The sequence below is a fragment of the Lemur catta genome, chromosome 12 (assembly GCF_020740605.2).
Source record: "Lemur catta isolate mLemCat1 chromosome 12, mLemCat1.pri, whole genome shotgun sequence".
Lineage (NCBI taxonomy): Eukaryota > Metazoa > Chordata > Mammalia > Primates > Lemuridae > Lemur > Lemur catta.
This window is the reverse complement of record NC_059139.1, coordinates 1,602,049-1,620,399: the sequence shown is the minus strand read 5'-3', so window position 1 is coordinate 1,620,399 and position 18,351 is coordinate 1,602,049. Positions and strand designations below refer to the sequence as shown.

The 18,351-nt window shown below is 55.4% G+C and overlaps 1 protein-coding gene and 1 long non-coding RNA gene across 4 annotated transcripts; one reads left to right on the top strand and one right to left on the bottom strand.

Moving 5' to 3' along the window:
* Positions 1 to 985: 985 nt before the first annotated feature.
* LOC123648073 lies at positions 986 to 4,142 on the bottom strand. Its single transcript, XR_006738478.1, has 5 exons — positions 3,959 to 4,142; positions 3,657 to 3,790; positions 3,101 to 3,171; positions 1,667 to 1,983; positions 986 to 1,407 (listed from the first exon to the last, which is right to left on the bottom strand). It is a non-coding gene; the product is annotated as an uncharacterized LOC123648073 (long non-coding RNA).
* A 615-nt stretch (positions 4,143 to 4,757) lies between these two features.
* Positions 4,758 to 10,448, top strand: IRX2 (iroquois homeobox 2). 3 transcript variants are annotated; one of them, XM_045566007.1, is made up of 5 exons: positions 4,758 to 5,270; positions 6,607 to 7,012; positions 7,301 to 8,014; positions 8,763 to 8,836; positions 9,513 to 10,448. In XM_045566007.1, the coding sequence occupies exons 1-4, from the start codon at positions 5,022 to 5,024 to the stop codon at positions 8,813 to 8,815; spliced, it is 1,422 nt and encodes a 473-aa protein (XP_045421963.1). In that variant the 5' UTR covers positions 4,758 to 5,021; the 3' UTR covers positions 8,816 to 8,836; positions 9,513 to 10,448. The 3 variants fall into 3 exon arrangements, with proteins under 3 accessions (XP_045421963.1, XP_045421961.1, XP_045421964.1); XM_045566005.1 differs by having other exon boundaries at positions 5,022 to 5,270; positions 8,763 to 10,448; XM_045566008.1 differs by lacking the exon at positions 4,758 to 5,270 and adding an exon at positions 5,375 to 5,542 and having other exon boundaries at positions 8,763 to 10,448.
* The last annotated feature ends 7,903 nt before the right edge of the window (positions 10,449 to 18,351 follow it).

The window sequence follows — 18,351 nt, the reverse complement described above, 5'->3', positions numbered from 1 at the left end:
AACCCAGAGGGAGGCAGCGAGCTGCTGAGAAATGGAGAAATTAGGGTTTTCCGGACCCTGCACCAGCGAGAAACTTCAGGAAGCTCGTCGGAGGCGGAGCATCTGTCAGAGGATGGCGAATTTTGCTGCCACTAAAGGAAACCGGGAGGGACAAGTTAGCAGTGACGACACCCGGCAGTAATCTGGAGCTAAAAACAGGACAGTTGAGTGAGGAAGAGCTGGTTAAGAGAACACACTCCCTAGAATACAAAAACAAAGAAAGAAAAAGGGCGTGCTGAGGAGGTGGATCCAGGCGCCCAGAGCACCCCCAAGGGCGACCCTCCCAGCCTCCAGTGGCCACGCCTCAAGTCCCCCGCAGTGTGGCCCAGCGCTGGCGCGGCCCAGGGCTGCCAGGCCTCATGGCCCATTTGAAAACCCCGCCCGTCCCAGGACAGGAGCTCCGGACCCCTCTGTCTCCCTCGGAGTCTCCTCGGTATGCGTTTTCCAGGGAAACGTTTCAGCATCAGATGCCGGTTTGAGAACCTAGAAATACCGTTGCATCTGAAATCCATCCAAACGCACTCACAGACTACTGACAGCTGTAAACGAAGTTTCAAAGAGATTTACCTTTCATTTTGATTTAAATTTTGTACAGTGTATAAAGATGTATTTCTTTTCAAAAAAAGAAAAGAAAAGAAGAAAATTGCACAGCTGGGCTTCTCATCTTCCTCCCACCTTCCTCTCCATGTCCGTCCCTCCGCAAACCCCTGGGGAGCCTTGGCACAAGGAGGGGTCTTGGTTGTGGATACAATAAGACCATGATTTGACACATGGACGCTACTTACATTTGCAATGTTAGTTCGCCAAAGCTAACCCATGTAAAATGTGTATATTGAATCTTAAATGCTGAAAAAAAAATCACACACCCCAAAATTGGGGCTATCCTTCCACCAAACTCTAACAAAGTCCACCAGAGGCCAGAGAAATGACACAGAATGAGAAATGATCAGGAGCCGCGTAGGTTTTATTGAAATGCCCTCGGACTATTTTCCTTCTTCCCTGAATTAAAACAACGTGGGAAGAGGCAGTGATGCCAGGTGCGGGAGCACTCGCCGTCAGTCAGTGGCGCGGGGGCAGAGCCTGGGCCACCGCATTGGGGACCAAGGCCGCAGGCTGGCCCACAGCGCCCCCTCGCCGCCTGCATGCACGGCTCCCGCCCGCTGCCTCCTTCCGCTGCCCGGACCAGAGACCCCCCCAGCACACGACCAGGTCTGGCCAGCGCTTAGCCTATCCAGCCGGCCAAGCTCCTGGGAACACCCTGGAACCCAAGCCTGCGTGTCTGGCCCTTCTCTGCACTTGGCCTCGCCAGAGAATCCGGTTCTCTGAGAGGTCCGCGTCCACACGGACTGGTTCTAAATGCTTAGCCCACTGTAAGCACAAGAAACAAAAATACGGCAGTGTTAACACTCTCTCTCTCTCTCTCTCTCTCTCTCTCTCTCACACACACACACACACACACACACACACACACACACACACACACACACACACACCCCTGGGCAAAGCCGGGAGGATCCACCATGAGCTTGAAGCCACACATTGCCTGGGCAATGGCACCAAGTGGCTGCGCTTTCACAGCAGCTCCTGGTACCCACCCCCACCCCCACCCCACCCCACCCCCGCTTACCTGTGCTGTCATCCCTGCTCAGATGACAACCAAAAAGCAGCAAAGTGCCCAACCACAGCCAGGCGACTCCATGTGCCTGAGCACCCTTCTCGCCCTTGAGCAAAACAGCCAGGGCCCTGCTCTTCAGGGGGCAGCCGTGGGGCCCCAGACGCTACCACGTGCTCCACGCATGGCCTCTGCTCTCCGAGGGACCCCAGTCCGATCCCAGCTCACCCAGGGCCACCAGCAGGCAGCCTCGTAAGGAACACCACGCCAAGCCTTCATACTTGGCAGGTGTTTTTCCTGATGTTCTTTTAAGAAGACCAGTCAACTTTAACCTAAGAAAAGGAAAAGTGGTTTTTAAAAGTCAGGGAGCTTTAGAGCAAAGCCAAGTTTATATATTCTAATAACAATGAAAAGCACAAGTTTTAATGTCTCTGCGTAGGCATTTTAATTTGCTACAGTCACTACCAATAAAAACGGCATGTAGTGCGACTCGACTGTGTAATAGTGCAAGGTAGACGGTTTTTATTAGCACCAGGCAGCAGCAGTATGGAAAATTTAGATTTCAGTGGAGGAGTATAATTGCTGGGGGGAAGGTACACACAGGAAGGGAAGAGGCTGTCTTCAAACTCCCCATGCTGGGCTCAGGAGACGGGAAGGACAGGCCGTCCTGGAGATGCGCCCTGGACAAGGGACAGCCTCGAAGTGCAATTGTCTGTTTATACGTTTAATTGGTGTCAAAATCGACTGTATCTAGAGCATACAGTCCTGCTCTGAACTGGGGACGTTTTTGTAATAACTCGGTGTTTTCTCTTCTGCCCCTGCCAGAGGTCAAGCGGGAGGAGGGTGAGGGGGAAGAAAAGCCCCAAATGCTAATGACCCCACAGCAGGAAGGTCTTTAGAAATGGAAATATTCAGGGCATGTATTCTCTGGTGAGAAAAATTAGACCCGATATTTTTCGCTTAAACTGATCTGATTGGAAGTGAACCCTAAAGGGCTACAATCTGACTTGTCACTGTTTGTGTTTGTTACCCAATGTGTGGGCATCTCCTTTATGCATCTTTCTGGAGAAATTCCTCCCAGGAAAACCAAAAACGTTACAGACGTTGACAGTGGCTCGCCCCACCAGGCTACTGAGGTATCTCAATTCTCTTTCTCTCTCCACTTCTCTTGCTTTCAACTCTATAATTATTGATTTAAAATATCTGCCCTGATTTAAAATATCTGCATTAGGATGTCCCAGGCGGGGTCGCACCTAAAACACCCCTGCTTGGTCCTGCAAGTGACCCCGAGTGTGTGGAAGTGGCGTGCATGTGTGCAAGGGCCTGGTGGTCATGGGTGGGGGGGTGTGCACGGAGATGACAGGGAGTGTAGGGTACAGTGTTGAGGGCAGGGGTGTGGTTTGTGGGGGATCTGGGAGGGAGAGGGGTACTGGGCCTGGGAGCACTTACCGGGAGCGATAAGCCTGGGGCTAAGGAGTTGTCAAGCACAACACTGCACTTTGCAACTGGTTCCCTCTCACCTGGAAAAGGACAGACGCCGTCTGACTGGCCTTCGAGTGTCTCCTGCTGCCCAGACCAGGCTGGCGGCCTAGCCCCCTCTTCCCGTCCCGCCGAGAGGCCGCACGGTTCGCAGATCCTGAACCACAGGCCGCCGGCGGACTGCAGCGCGCACGGGGTGGAGGGGGGAGCTTCAGGCCTGAGCTGCGGCCCAGCTCCCAGCCCCGGCGCCCTCCCACCTCCACTGCACCCACTCGAGACGCTTCCGAGGAAGAGGCACCTGTTGGGTGGCTGCCCCCACTCGGCCCGTACACACCTGAGGCCTTCTGAACCCCCTGTGCGCCCCCCATAGGTGACCCTTCAGGCTGAGTAGCCAGACATCCTCTTCTCTCCCGCTGTCCCGGCTGGGAGGAGGAGGGGTGGAGGAGCAAGCGGGGCTGGAGTCTCGGGGACCCTAGCTAACCACCCCGCCTCAGCCCTGCGAGGCGCCTCCTGAGCCGCACGCTACCTGAGCTCGCTGTGATGCCCGCCCTGCCTGTGCCGCCAGCCGGCTGCCCACTCCTCTCTCTTCCGGAGGTGGCGGAGAGGCTTCGCATCCTGCCAGAGGCGGTTTCTCCGGTGACAGTCATCTCCCCGTGTGTCCTGGCAACACAAATCCCAAAGAGGAGTCAACTTACTAAAACAAATTAAAATAAAACTCTTTAGGGGGGTGGCATCTAACAAGTGAAGCAGTAAAGCATTGCAGTGTGCCACGATGTTCCCAACGAGAAAAGTCTTGTCGCTAAGGGATCTGGGGTCTCCGTTGCTCACCTCAGGGCCCTCCTGGCAGTTCGCAACCAAGGCGCCCCGATCGGGTCCGTGCTCGGCGGAGCGGGGTGCGAGGGGCAGGCGACCAGATGCGAGGGCGCGGGGAGCCTCCAGCCCTGAGGCAGAGCAGATCGAAGAAGATGGGAGTGGGAGCCCCGCACACCACCCCAAGGGGAACCCAGGCCCTGGGTGCCACCATCCTGCCCCCTCCCTGTTTCCCTGCGACTCGGGACTGGACACTGGAGCCCGGCGCTCAGTCATCCAGGCCGGCCTGCCTCCTTGGGGTGGAGAAGGGACACGGGCCGTGCGTCCCCCAAGTGGACCCGGCCTGGCCCGACTACGGGCGGCCTCTGCCAGTCCGCGCGAGCAGAGCTGGGGGGCGGGGCAGCGGGAGAGGGTGAAAGGGAGGAGGAACGAAGAAGGTGGCAGGGACGAGGGCGGGGGGAGCCGGCTGGAGCGGGGTAGGGGACGTGGCTGGAGTAAGCGCGGGTGGGAGGGGTGCGCGCCGGGACACGCAGCTCGGCCTGGCTGGGCTGCAGGGCCGCGGGCCGGGGCCGGAGCTGCGAGAGAGGCGGCTGCGCCACAAAAGCCTTCGCGTCCCTCCCTCGCGCCCGCCTCCCTCTCCTCCGCCCGCCCCGCCCCTCCCCTCGCCGCTCCCCGCCCCTCCCCCGGCCGCCGCCGGGCCGCTGGAGCGGGCGGAGCAGGGGAGGGGCGGGCACCCGAATATGCAGATGAGCGCGTGACGGACAGCTCCGCGTTCCAATGTCCCTCGGAAACTCGAGCGCTCCTTCCTCAACTCCTCACTCCCGACTCCAGACTCCCCCAAACCCCGACCGCCGGCCTGGCGCGCGGCTGCGCCCACTGGCTCCGCGCTGCCGCCGCCGCCGCCGCCGCCCCGCCGTTCCCCCGGCCCGCGGGCCGCCCAGGCTAGTGCCGGGGCCGGCCTGCCTCGGCCCTCGGCCCGGGTGCCCGCCGCCGCGCCGCGCCCCGGCCGGGCGTGGATGGAGGGCGCCGCGCGCCCAGCCTGCTGCTCGGCGTGACGCGGGCCCCGCGCCCCGCGCCCACCATGTCCTACCCGCAGGGCTACCTGTACCAAGCGCCCGGCTCGCTGGCGCTCTACTCGTGCCCCGCGTACGGCGCGTCGGCGCTGGCGGCGCCGCGCAGCGAGGAGCTGGCGCGCTCGGCGTCGGGCTCCGCGTTCAGCCCGTACCCGGGCTCGGCGGCCTTCACGGCACAGGCGGCCACCGGCTTTGGCAGCCCGCTGCAGTACTCGGCCGACGCTGCCGCCGCCGCGGCCGGCTTTCCGTCCTACATGGTAACCGTGCGCTGGTCGGGACGCGGGGACACCGGGGCGTGGGGACCCTGGTTGGAGCCCGGGCCGCGCGGGGTGGGGATCGGTGAGCGGGGAATGTGGCGCGGGCGGCGGCTCCGGAGTAGCCAGCTCTGTCTGCCGCGCCGCAGGCGGAACAAGGGGCCAGGGTGGCAGGCAGCGTGTTCAGCAGGGGAAGTCCCTGAGCCCGGCCGGGCCCAGCGCCCCGTGGCGCTCCGCATTGGTTCGCCGGATAATTTTCTCCGAGAGCCTGGAAAGTGAGACTCCGCCGGGGCTGGCGTCTGTCGTGGGTTGTCCCTGGTTCGGGCATCGCAGCCTGATGAGGGGTCTGGATCCGGCCGAAGACTCGCCTGCCTTGGCGTGGGGTGGGAGGCACGGCGCCACTGGGGCCTCTGGGGAGGCCACTGGGTAGTTCGCATTCACTTTCGGGGAATTAGGGCAGCGGGGTCACTGAGTTAGGGGAGGGAACGGAGCATCGGGCTGCGGCTCCCGATCCTGGCCCGAGGCGCCCTGGTCTCGGGCCTTAATCTGCCCCGCAGACCTTGCTTTCGAAAAACGTATGGGTAGGCGTGTGACTTGCTAAGTGCCCGAGTCCTCAGCTCATCGAGAGCAGCTCCTGCTCCCGCAACCCGGCGCCGGCTCTCGCGCCTGCAGTGCTCAGCTGGGCCCGGCCCGGGCCTTGGCGAATCACGTTATGGGCGATTGAGGCCATTACGGGGATTGTGGCCACTGCCGGCCCTCGGTGGAATTCCAGGGCAGCGACAGAGTAGCAGCGGCCTAAGCGAGGGCTGCAAATGTCTCGAATTTAAACGTTAAAAGGTGAATTAAAATGCTAATTACCGCGTATTTGAAGAATTCGAAACGGTGACTGGCTTCTGAGTTGCAAATTGGATTTGCAGAGCTTTAGAGCGGTGAATAGCGGAGTGGGGCTTTGGGGTGTTTTTTTTAACCATATAAGGGCGGGGACGAGGGAGTTGGGGGAGGCAGTGGCACTTGAAGCATCCAGAGAAATTTAGATATCAAGAAACTACCTGTAGGCCTGTGTGCGCACACGTGTAAGTGTGTGTACATCTGTGCGCGCCGCTCTGGAACATTTAAGGGAAGATAAGTCATTTTAGGAAGGTAAAATAGTTCAAAAAATCGAGAATAAAACTGCAGTCCTTTTTGTGATCCACAGCTGGCCCTAAATCACACTGCTTTTTCCCTTCTCTTTTGCTGCGGGAAGGGCGGCTGAGAGCGGGAGACTCTCAGTGGGAAAGGCGGCGGTGGGCGGGCGGAGGGGTCCCCATGCACCCCACTCACAGGCTCTTGTTGGTTCCAGGGTGCACCCTACGACGCTCACACGACCGGGATGACGGGCGCCATCAGCTACCACCCCTATGGCAGCGCGGCCTACCCATATCAGCTCAACGACCCCGCGTACCGCAAGAACGCCACTCGGGACGCCACGGCCACGCTCAAGGCCTGGCTCAACGAGCACCGCAAGAACCCCTACCCCACCAAGGGCGAGAAGATCATGCTGGCCATCATCACCAAGATGACGCTCACGCAGGTGTCCACCTGGTTCGCCAACGCGCGCCGGCGCCTCAAGAAGGAGAACAAGATGACTTGGGCCCCGAGGAACAAAAGCGAGGATGAGGACGAGGACGAGGGCGACGCAGCGAGGAGCAAGGACGAGAGCCCCGACAAGGTGCAGGAGGGCAATGAGACCTCCGCGGAGGACGAAGGTGAGCGGGCCGCGCGGCCGGGAGCTTCCCTCGTAGGCGGGGCGCAGACCCGGGGTCGAGGACACTGCCCCGCGACACCCCAGGTCCGGGCTCGAGCCCCAGCAACCCGCCCCTCGTCGCTCGTTCTCTGGATTTGGCCGAGTGATTCCTCGGGCGCTTCCCGGGGAGGTCGGGCTCTCCCAGACATGGCAGGGGTTGGGGTGAGGTGAGGGATCGCGTGGGGAGGGTGGGGGGGGTTAGTGCCCTCACTGTCCCCGCGTGCCACCGACCATGCCCGCGCCCCCTCAGGGATCAGCCTGCACGTCGACTCGCTCACGGATCACTCGTGCTCGGCCGAGTCTGACGGGGAGAAGCTACCGTGCCGCACCGGGGACCCCCTGTGCGAATCGGGCTCGGAGTGCAAGGACAAGTACGACGACCTGGAGGACGACGAGGACGACGAGGAGGAGGGCGAGCGGGGCCTGGCGCCGCCCAAGCCCGTGACCTCGTCGCCGCTCACCGGCGTGGAGGCGCCGCTGCTGAGCCCCCCGCCGGAGCCCGCACCCCGCGGGGGCGGCGGCGGCAAGACGCCCCTGAGCAGCCGGACGTCGCCAGGCGCGCCGCCGCCCGCCAGCAAGCCCAAGCTGTGGTCGCTGGCCGAGATAGCCACGTCGGACCTGAAGCAGCCAAGCTTGGGCCCGGGCTGCGCGCCCCCGGGGCTGCCTGCGGCCGCCGCGCCCGCCTCATCCGGGGCCCCGCCCGGCGGCTCGCCCTACCCCGCCTCGCCGCTGCTCGGCCGCCACCTCTACTACACGTCGCCCTTCTATGGCAACTACACAAACTACGGGAACTTGAACGCGGCGCTGCAGGGCCAGGGGCTCCTACGGTACAACTCGGCGGCCGCGGCTCCCGGCGAAGGGCTGCACGCGGCGCCCAAGGCGGCCAGCGACGCGGGCAAGGCGGGCGCGCACCCGCTCGAGCCCCACTACCGGCCCCCGGGCGGCGGCTACGAGCCCAAGAAAGGTAGGCTGCCCGTGGCCGCGGGGTCCCCGGGGAGGGAGAGCCGGCCGCCGGCCTGGTCGCGTAGAGCCCCTGGGACACCGGGAAGGGCCGGAAACCCCAGCTGTTTAGAGGAGTGAGGGAAAGGCCAGCCGCTCTCCTGTGAGCCACAGTCAGCGACAGGGACCCAGGGGCAGAGGGGCTAGAGAATAAGGCCAGAGGGCGGGGGCCTCTTCTCGGGCTCACCCCGGTCTTATTTACTTTTTATTCACTTACTGTTAGTTTTACTGCTGTTATTATCGTAGCTTTTAAAACAGTTCTAGCAGACACAAATGGCCACAAAATGCAGGTGACAGCCCGTGTCCCTGCTGGGGGAGTGCGAGCGTGGGTCTGCTTCGGTGCCTCGTGTTGGTTAAGCAGTCTCAGCTGGAGCCTCCTCTCTGCCTTTGGTGGAAGGAAGCAAAACGTTCCCAGTTAGTCTCGGAGGCATTATGTCTTCAAAACAGGAAACAAGAGCCGTTCCCTTTCTCCCTGCGTTTCTGTGTTGCCTCTGCTGCTCGCAATTCAGGCTACCTGCTAGAGGAGTTCAAGGGGGGAAGGAAGTGAGAATTAGGGAACACAACCAAAAAGCCTCTCACATACTGGTGCTAGAGACAATCGGTTCTGGAACCGTCTACTGTTTGCATGGGTGCCTGGGATGGTGGGTGCATGTCTGCTCTGCGAGTGGTGGGCTGTGGGGTCGGGTTCTCACTAACTGCCCCTCCCCTGACAGATGCCAGTGAGGGCTGCACCGTGGTTGGCGGGGGCGTCCAGCCCTACCTATAGAAGGGCCAGCGCAGCGTGCAAGTAAGTGGGCACCCTGTGCTTCCCACACCCTGGGGAGCCTCGCAGCACCAACTGCACTGTACACTTGCTTAATGTGTTTTTCTTGCTTCCTGTCATGAGGTTGGAAGATAGAGCATTTCAATCTCCTTTGGCCTTTTTTCTCTTAAAGGGGGAGAGTGCCTGTTCTGTTTTGTAGATTCCCTATTTCTGGCTCAAGTTCTGTTTTGAAGAGTCATTCCTTAAACTGCAATATATATTGCACCACTGCTGTTCTTTTCTCTTTGAAAAAATAGATTATTAAAATCTGGGCATTTGAATGCATTTTGGAGCCAGTTTTACTGTGCTAGACACATACTAGACAGTCGCTTTGATGGGCTAGCACCACTGAGACTTGAAGTCTCAAAAACCTTCATAGATGATGTTTACAGGCTAAGACTGAAGACACACCAGGAGTGCTAGTCTTTCATCAGCCCTGCCCGCCCGCATGTCCACATGGACCGGACAGGACTCTGAAGTTCTCCTGGCTCACAGCAGTTTCTCAAAAAATATGTTACTTTACAACTAGACAAAATTACTAATCACAGATCTTGAAGATGGGCGAGGTGGAACCATTTCTGATCAACTCATTTCCTAATGTGATGGTGTCAGTGTGGAACTGAAGGATTTGGGATGATTTGGTTTTTTCCTTGGTCCACAGGTAGGTGTCACAATTGCTTTGGAAAAAAAAAAAAAAAAGTCAGCAGGCCATTCTCCCTTCCCAAGCTTATAAACACATAGATACAAACACCAGATGTCTAAATCGGGACCACATCTTGTGCCACTGTAAACGAGAAGGATCCACCCAGCACTGTCCACCCACAGACTCTAGCGATTGGAACAGACTATTGTTGGACATACGTGAATTTGTCGGCATAGTATAGCTTCCCCAATGTATTTGTGACTCTTGGAAACAATCTGTTTTTCTCAGGATATCTTGAATTGATCACTTCATTGCCACGGTATATATTCTATAGGTGTGATAGGATTTACTGTAAAGTTTATTTGTAAAAGATGTACACAGTAGAAATAAAACGTGATTGAAGAACTTGAGTACTTCAGAAGTGGAAACAAATTTGATATTTATTTTTATAATGATATAAAGCTTCTAGTAATTTATGCAAGTTGTATTGCAATGGAATCTAAGCTTTTTGTAAATAAATTCTGCCTGGTTTTTATTTGAACATTGCTGGTTATACAATCTTTGTTGGTTGTTTAACATGGATTCTTTACTAATTTATATCTTAAATTGTAAATAAAAACAGACTAGTCTACAATAATATGGTGTTTGGGGCTGATTTTTCCTAGAAGAGAGAGGTGGGTTTGGAGCCACAGGGGATGATGACCTCCAGGTGATCTGGCCTCTCCTTCTCAGTGAAAAGCTGTGTGAGATAAACTCTCCTTTCTTATGCTTATTAAAAAGAAAGGCAGACGAAAGAGAAATGCGCAGTAGGGAGATACATGTGGTTCTAGATTATTTATATACAAATGTATTGCAAGAAAATTAAGATTTTTTTGTGCTCTGAATATGCAAATTACTTGTTAGTGTAAATTTTTAAAACTAAGCAAAATATAATAAAATGATCTGACACCCCTATGCATTTTATATTTATTTCTGATGCTGGTTTATTGAACCTCCTCAGTAAGCTAAACTGGAGAGTATAATATCGATAATGGAGAGTTACATCCCCCACAATAAAGTACTGATGGAAATAATTGTTTTTTTAAAGCTGAATTATCCAGCTTGGCAGGCATTATTCGGATTTATTGAATGATTTCTTAACTCTCCTTTTCATATAACTCATATTAAACGCAAGGTGAAGTCTGGGGGGAGGGATTTAGTTTCCTTTCAGAGGCTGTTACCCTTACCCTGGGGGAAAAGAAAGGTTTAAACAACCTGAGACTATGGCCTCTTTATTGTGTAACTCACTTTCTAATTACAGGACACGTCTAAAATTTGTAGTCACATAACATATTCCCTTTGATTAGTATCATAAAAGCAGCAAACCTGTCACTTTAATTTTCAGCAAAATTATATGGATATCCATATAATATAATTTCAGAAAAGAAATGAACAATCATTTATTTCCTCTCCAAAGATAAATTGAGTGAATATAACTTACGGTTATAAAACAAGAATAATAGCTTCTTAGATTGCCCTTTAATCAATCATACACTTATTTTTCAAGAGGTTCATCTATTTTATTCCATGATTAATAATGTTGCAGCGTGAAAGCATTATTGGATCCCAGTGGGGGAGGTCTCGGATGCTTTTAGCTGCTTTGGAATGGTCAGTTGGGGTTCATTATGGGCTGATATTGAACAATTTATAAAATCTTGTCTAAACATCTGCCAGCTCCGATAGGCCGATGTGTCTGAGGATGGGAAATTGCTGGACCAGTTGATACTGACAAACGGATCTCTCTCCAGTGGCTTTTTGTGCCATAGAAATTAGTGGCCTCTTGCTGGGGTCTTGTTAGAAAGGGTATTTGAAAGTAATCTTAGATACTTGGGGCAAAGCCAGAGGACTGTTAGCTGGACACAGAACCACGCTGGTGGGGAGGAGCAATTGTGGTTTGACTGGAGAACAGGAGCAGACCTCGGTTTGGGTTTTCTATTACTTCTCCTGCATTTTGTTGGTTTTAAATACTTAAGCATTTGGAGGTCAGACATAAAGTCAATCTCTGGGGTGGAGAGCTATTTTTCTCTCTTCCCTGCCTCCTCTACTAATACATATGGAAATGTTCAGAGCTGAGCTGTCTGTTGGGGAGAGGGAAGAGTATTCACATGGGAAGCTTTGCCACTCTGTGGCAGTGTGTCTGGAAGCAAAGAAATTCAAGGTCTGGAAAGGCAAGGGTGAGCTTCGAGTATGTTTGCTTGTTTTGGTTTTAGACATAAAACCATCATAGAATTTCCATAAAGATAATGCTTTTTCCCCTCCAGGAAGCATTTTATATTACAATATCATGGTCCTAAGTACTTTACTTTTATTAACATTAACCACATTTCCTAAATCAGCAGAGAATAAAATGCCCATGGCAGCAATATATCTCTGTTACATGTAACATTCTAACGAGAGTATTTTGAAGACTTCAGTGAAAAGTATGAAAGTTAACAATATTTAACAAAGCAAACACTGAAAGACCATGCACGGTAATGAAGACACATTTACAGCCATACGTCTCTTAGGGAGGAGTGGAGCTCGCGGTAGAAACCCAAGCACAAATTGATCTCTGTGCATATGTTCAGACATTGAAGCTGGGTGAAAGCTGCCTCCCTTTGGGACAGGGAAGATTGTTTTACCTGCACATGCGATCCCTGTTCCCTTCCCCTGCACACATCCCTTCAGACCCTGCTCTCTGGGACGACCTGCACATTTCAATTGGTGAAAACTCAAAGCCGCTCAGGAGATTAGCCCAGGCTAAAGAAGCTTCTTTGATGTTTATATGCCCAACAAATTATCAAAGATTTCCATAACTTACCCACCCGTCTCCTGATCTGAATTTCTTTCTGGAGAACTTGATTTTTAAATATACGCTAAGAACATAAAACCTGCAGGTGTTTAGAGGGATCTTTTTAAAGAAATGCAGAGTGATTTATGAGCGCCTCTCCATGCAGGTCACCGGGAAAGATGAATGAGGAAGAGAAATAAGGAAGGGAGGCAGAGAGTCCTCCCTGGGGAGGGAGGCAGCTAATGGGGTCTGACTTTCATTTTTGTTTTAAAAATTTGTTAATCCAAAATTACGTAGCGGGCCGAGATAGAATCCTCCTTTGCGGTTGTCGACGAGGTCGCGGACCCGTCGGCCGGCGCACTCGCACGGGGGCTTGGGGGCGTTCGCCCCGACTTCGCGCGGAGCAGGCCCGGGCGCTCCCGGCTCCTCCGCCGGCGCCCGCGTGGTCAGCGGCGACAGCCCCTCTGCCCTCCGCGGCCCGGGGTTGCGTTAGAACTGATTTATCGGAATTCGCGCTTTAATCTCAGGTGGGCCCCGGGGGCCGGGCGCTGCCGAGAGCACTGGGGGGGCTTGCCCTGCGGCCGGCGCGGGCGCTGCCTCCCGCGCCCGTCAAATGTCAACATTTGTTCCCAATAAAAGAGTTATTGTTTCTGCAAAGCTGCCCAGCAACTGCCTTTGAAACTTGGAAAGAACTTCATCCACCTTTGTCTGCGGCGAGGCGGGAGGGGCCGGGAGCGGAGGGAGAGGCAGGGGGCCGGGGGCGGCCGGCCCGGCTCAGGCAGCCGGGAGTCCTGGGGTGCGCCCCGCCCGCCCCCCTCGTGCGCCGCGGGGTTCTATAGGTGGGGCAGTGGCGGGGCGAGGGGTGTCTCCACAAGGCTCTTCTCAATCCTTGTGTTTATCAGATGTCTGCAGGCTCCGGGAGGTTAGAACCATTGCGAAAACACGCAGAGATGAAGTAGCCACCCTCCGAAGCTCCAGAGCGTTTCGGATCATTTACAATTACATTTAAATATTTATTGAAGAGGCTAAAAGTAAAGTGGGTTCTTTGTTTTTTAACGATACAGATAAATGTACACTAAACTACCACTGTTAGAACCCAATTAAATAGACATCAATTTGAAAAAGATCATTCCAACCCAATTTGTGGTCCTATCAGAGGCAAGCATTTTCAAATTTAAATAACACTCTGAATTATTAGAAAGTTTTCTCTAAGTCAGAGAATACAATAATTGTCACTATATAATTTTCTTTATTGCATTGACTATACCAAGGAAAACATTCATTTTAAACTACAAATTAAAAATATAAATAGATCTATTAAATATGTGTTTTTAAACTGCTTTTACAAAAATAACATTTTAAATATTTTTAAAATGTGTTAACCCAAGGGGCTATCTTGGGAACAATACACAACCGTCTGTGATATGCGGATATTATGATTAACATCATTTGAATTTCTACAAATCGCAAGGGGGACATGTCCCTTTGATGTATTTTCAAACCTTTATGCAAGTGACAAATCCCTGCAGATATTTTAAAGGCTAATTATAAGAAGAAGTAATCTATGACAATATAATTTTCCAGTTGCTGAAAATTACTTTCTATTGGCTGTAATGAAAGCACTCACAACCCTCCCCCCTTGCTGGGCTAGAAGACCATGAAGCTGGTATTTGGCAATATGCACTTGGACCTCAGCCACTGATGGGCAGAAGAGAAACCACTTCATACCCCCATTTCAGGGTGCAGTCACCCCACTTGTGTGTTTCACTCTATCCTTTCACCTGCACCCTCTCTCTGCACACAGAGGTCTCAGCTGCCACCTCTGTCCTCGCCACCCTCCTAGCAGAGAATAGGCTTGTGTTCCCAGGGTTAGGGCAGAGTGTTCTCCCTCTTTCTAAGAAAGATAAAAATTGAAGATATTATTTAGGAGGTAATACAATAAAAAAAAGGAATGGGTTATGAAATATCTGTCATCTGTTCTTTTGCAATCCCAGGTAAAAGGAAATAGGAAGAATGTTTTTTGTTTGTTTAAATCTGGCCCCAAGGTAATAAATAAACGTCTTTCTTAAAGGTGTTCCAATGTTGCTTTGTTCTATATGGAGCTGAAAGCAAATTAACTCTAATATTCCTATGGAATTGACGGCCAGGTTTGGGGCTGCCTCCAATGCACAGCCGATCTTCCCAGAGAATACCCAAAGGGAAGAAACAAAACAACGCTACACGAGCACTCCCATTTTTGTGGGGAGATAAATTGACAATTTATTGTGTGTAACTCCTGATCAATTATTAATCGTTAGTGTCAACAACAGGGTTATAATTACCTTCGGTTATTTTGAAGAATATTTGTTTTTTCATTTCTCTGATCTGGTAATTAGTTAATGCTCTTGAGTAATAAATTCAAAGAACGGATCAGACCCAACCTACTCCTCCCCTCCGTTTGGGTGACCTTTAAGTGAAAACACTCACATTCACCTGCTGGGTTCTCAGAAATACCCTCCTTGTCTCCGTTCTACCAGTGGGCACCTTTTTTTCTGCCATAAATAATGATTCCAGAGGAAAAGGGGGAAATGACAAACAAATAGAGCGCAGCTGGAATTAATAAGGCTGATCAAAGTTAGCGGGGCTGCGCCTGCTCGCAACAGCGCAGGGCTGAGGCCCATAAAGGTGCCAGCAGTTTTGCCTCTTCCCTCCAAGGCAAGAGAAAGGGCAAATCTAAGGGCCGAACCCCATTTCCTCTTACAGGGGCAAGGGGGGCTGGGGAAGAACCTTCGTTTTGGGGCCTTGCTAATACCAGCGACGCGGGCCGACTGGGCCTGCGTGGGACCAGCACTGCGCATTCGCCCAGCGCGGGTGCGAGTCCCGCGTGCACCCTGCTCCCGCACCCACCTGCAGTCCAGTGAGGCGCGGTGAGGGGATGCTCCTGGACTCTGAAAGGTTAGGAGGTGAGTTACGAGGTTAGGTGGGGACCAGTAGGCGGCCAGGAGGGGAGGAGCAGCCGATCCCACAAGGAGCTCGGAGGGGAGAAGCCGCCCCAGCCTCAGAGAACCGCGCCACAGCGCATGGAAGGAGGACAGTGGGCTGTTGCCACGGTGGCTCTGCACCTTCCGAACGCCAGCGGCCCTGGGCCTAGGGTACAGGCGCTGGAGGCGCTGGACAGGCTGGCCTGGTGCCCCTCCCGCGTTCTTCCCGGGGTTTGGTGTCGCTTCCCGCCGGCCCGAGGCCTTTCCCACAGGCGCCTGCTCCCGGGAGAGCACTGGGGGCAGAAGCTCCTTAAGGTCCTTAAGCTCCCACCCTGGGTCGGTGCCGAGCACACGTATTTTGCCCTACAACTGTCATCATTTTCTTCGGGGAACTGTATTCTTCCACGCGCTCCGGCCCCCGGACGGTCCTAGTGCGCATAGGGGGGTCCTTCAGCTGACACAAGACCCATTTCTGTCCCGTTGTGCACCAGCGCAGCACTGCAGCCCGCGTGCGCTTAATTGGTCACATGGAGGCCCTGAAAGGCAACGACCAGGCCCCGCGGGTGAGCTGAGCAGTAGCAGGTCCAGGCAGCCTGGACACCGAGTGAGCTGCGGCCGCCCTGCTCCCGTGGCGGCGGCTCCCGCCGGAGCCCGGCCCAGGCGCACCTGCAGGGGAGGCGGGGGCTGGAGGCGGGGGCGCGACCCGGCGAACAGGATGCGGCCCTCGCCGCGACTGCTGATGTTCTCTGCGCCGCTTTTGGGCCCCGGTGCGCTGGAGTGGAGTCGGGATCCAACCCTGCCAAGCGTCAGAGGAGGCCATAGCCAGGCTCCCGGGGGCGCGCAGCCACGCACAAGCCTGAGGACCTGCAGGACCCACCGGCTCTCAAGGGAGGCCCGGCTCCTGCCTCGCCCCACTGCGTAGCCCCTTCCAGGCCCTGCTCCGGGCTCCCTCCCCCAGACCCCTCCCAAGCCCCAGGCCGAGTCCACTCGGGTTCCTCCCATCCGGACCCCACTCTGGAGACTCCTCACCCAGGCCCTGCTCGGGCTCCCGCCGAGCCCGCCTCTCTCTCCACTCCCCCCAACACGCCCCGTGGCTGGTGCGGGGTGCCAAGTCCCCAGTCCCCTGCCCCCAGCCCGGGCGGGCAGGCTGGCACTCCTGGGGACGCGGCTCGGCCCCGGGGGTTGGGCGGGGTCAGCTGGGAACAAAGCGCCCCGCGAGCGCCGGGCAAACCGAAAGCGCTTGTGGAGTTCAGGGCCGGGGGTCAGGCAGCCTCGCAGTGGGGTTCTCCTCCTCGGCCCGCCCGGTCCTGGCAGCCGCCAGCCTCCGGTCCGGAGCTCCGAGCGAGGGCAGGCCTTCCTTTCGACTCTTTCTCATTTTTCTCTTTTTCGGTTTCTTTCCTGCAGGCACAGCGCCTTTCTGCCCACTCGGCAGCAGAACACGATGTTCCCGGGGAAGCTGCGTAGGACGTCGCGGGCGGCTCCGCGTTCGATCCGCGCCCGGATGCGGGGCTCGCTGGGCCCAGCGCGGGTGGGTGGTGCCCACGGCCGGGGTCCCAAGGCCAGCGGGGCGCAGGGGGCGACACCTCTGCGGATGAACCCTGGACAAGCGTTGGGGGGGGCAGGCGCCTGGCTGCACCGCTCTCCGCAGGCGGCTTGCTGAAGGAGTTTCTTTTCTCCTTTGGGGAATTTACTCCACGAAGTCAGGGATTTACAGGACTGACAAAGCAAGTTGAGTCACCTTGAAACATGCAGCACCCACCTCCCCCCCCAGCTCCTCCATAAGAACCCAGCCGGAGGGCTGCCTGGAGCTGGTGTGGGCCCAAGTGGACACAGGAGAGTTAGCGCCGGGATGGCGGCGCCAGCAAGGTGCAGGCCCCCTGGATCTGCTCCTGCAGCAGCCCCACTCATCAGGCTGGAGAGTCAAAGGGGGTCTGGAGCCCCAGCCTTTCCCCCCTACCCTTTTCAGGGCCCCAGTGGCCAGACCCGGCTTGTGGCCCTCCTCCTCCAGTGGCCACTGCTGGCCTTGGATAGAGGGGCTCTCTGCGGAGACCCCCATAGCACAGACAGGGGAAGAGGGTTCCACAGAGGCACAGGACTTACAGGGGGCCTGGCGGAGGGAGGCCCTAGGCCAGGGGGTCCCATCTGGGGAGGAGTGTGCTTTGTAGCCTTTGGGGGTCAGGGCCTTGTGGAGGATCTGGGGAGGTGTGGCCCTGGCCTCAACCCCATCCCTGCCATCGGACATCCGAGTGACTCAACCCTGCAAAGCCACACAGCCCAAGCAGGGAGAGGGTGGACGGGTGTCCTGGGACCAGCCTGCAGAGCCATTGAGGCCAGGGGGCCAGAGATGCAGGGTCTGGAGGACAACTGGGCCCAGGGTAGGGTGGGCGGGCAGCAGGGGCTCCTTCAGGGCCCAGCTGTGACATTAGTTTATTTAAATAGGAAGCCATGGCCCATTCTTCCAGGGCCATTCTCTCTGGCTCTCAAGCAGTGGAAAAACAATTTGTTTTATAATGATTATGTAGTACTCAAGCCCTCAAATAAAAGTGTCCTTCTCTTCGTGGTAATGGGCCCAGACGTAAACACCCAGCCCACTTCCTCCAGCAGGGCCTGGGGGTGGGGAGAGGGTAAGGAGGTTGAGCCCAAGCACCAGGGGGACACATAGTTTGTTTAAAATTTCTGTGCAACTGGATGGTTTTATAAAGGAAGGGGCTGAGTTAAGCCTGTGCTTTGAGAGAAAATAAATAGACCTTGCCAGGAGATAGACCCTGAAATGAGTTACATTTTAAACAACTTTCTACTGACTTCATGATCTTTAAGTAGAAGCAGACACTGGATTCAGGAGCACACCCTGTGCTCTCTGCCTCTCCAGGCATGGGAGCAGGGAGGGCCGCCCTGCAGGTAGACTGTGGGTCTCAGGGGGCCCGGTCACAGGGGCACCCCCAGGCCAGGTGCACCCTTAGTCTGCCTGTTACTCTGAGGTCAGGAAAAGCCTCTGTTGGAACACCTCTCACATGGTAAAGACCAATGATGGTCCTACGCCATTCCGGTGTTAGGAAGCCTAGGAAAGCATGTTTGCCTGGTACGGGGC

What these genes read in the sequence shown, in the direction of transcription:
- IRX2 (XM_045566007.1), top strand. Translation starts at nt 5,022, where the DNA reads ATGTCCTACCCGCAGGGCTACCTGTACCAAGCGCCCGGCTCGCTGGCG. An exon ending in CCGGCTTTCCGTCCTACATG is followed by an intron (nt 5,271 to 6,606) that starts GTAACCGTGCGC and finishes TGTTGGTTCCAG; the next exon opens with GGTGCACCCTACGACGCTCA. An exon ending in CGGCTACGAGCCCAAGAAAG is followed by an intron (nt 8,015 to 8,762) that starts GTAGGCTGCCCG and finishes CTCCCCTGACAG; the next exon opens with ATGCCAGTGAGGGCTGCACC.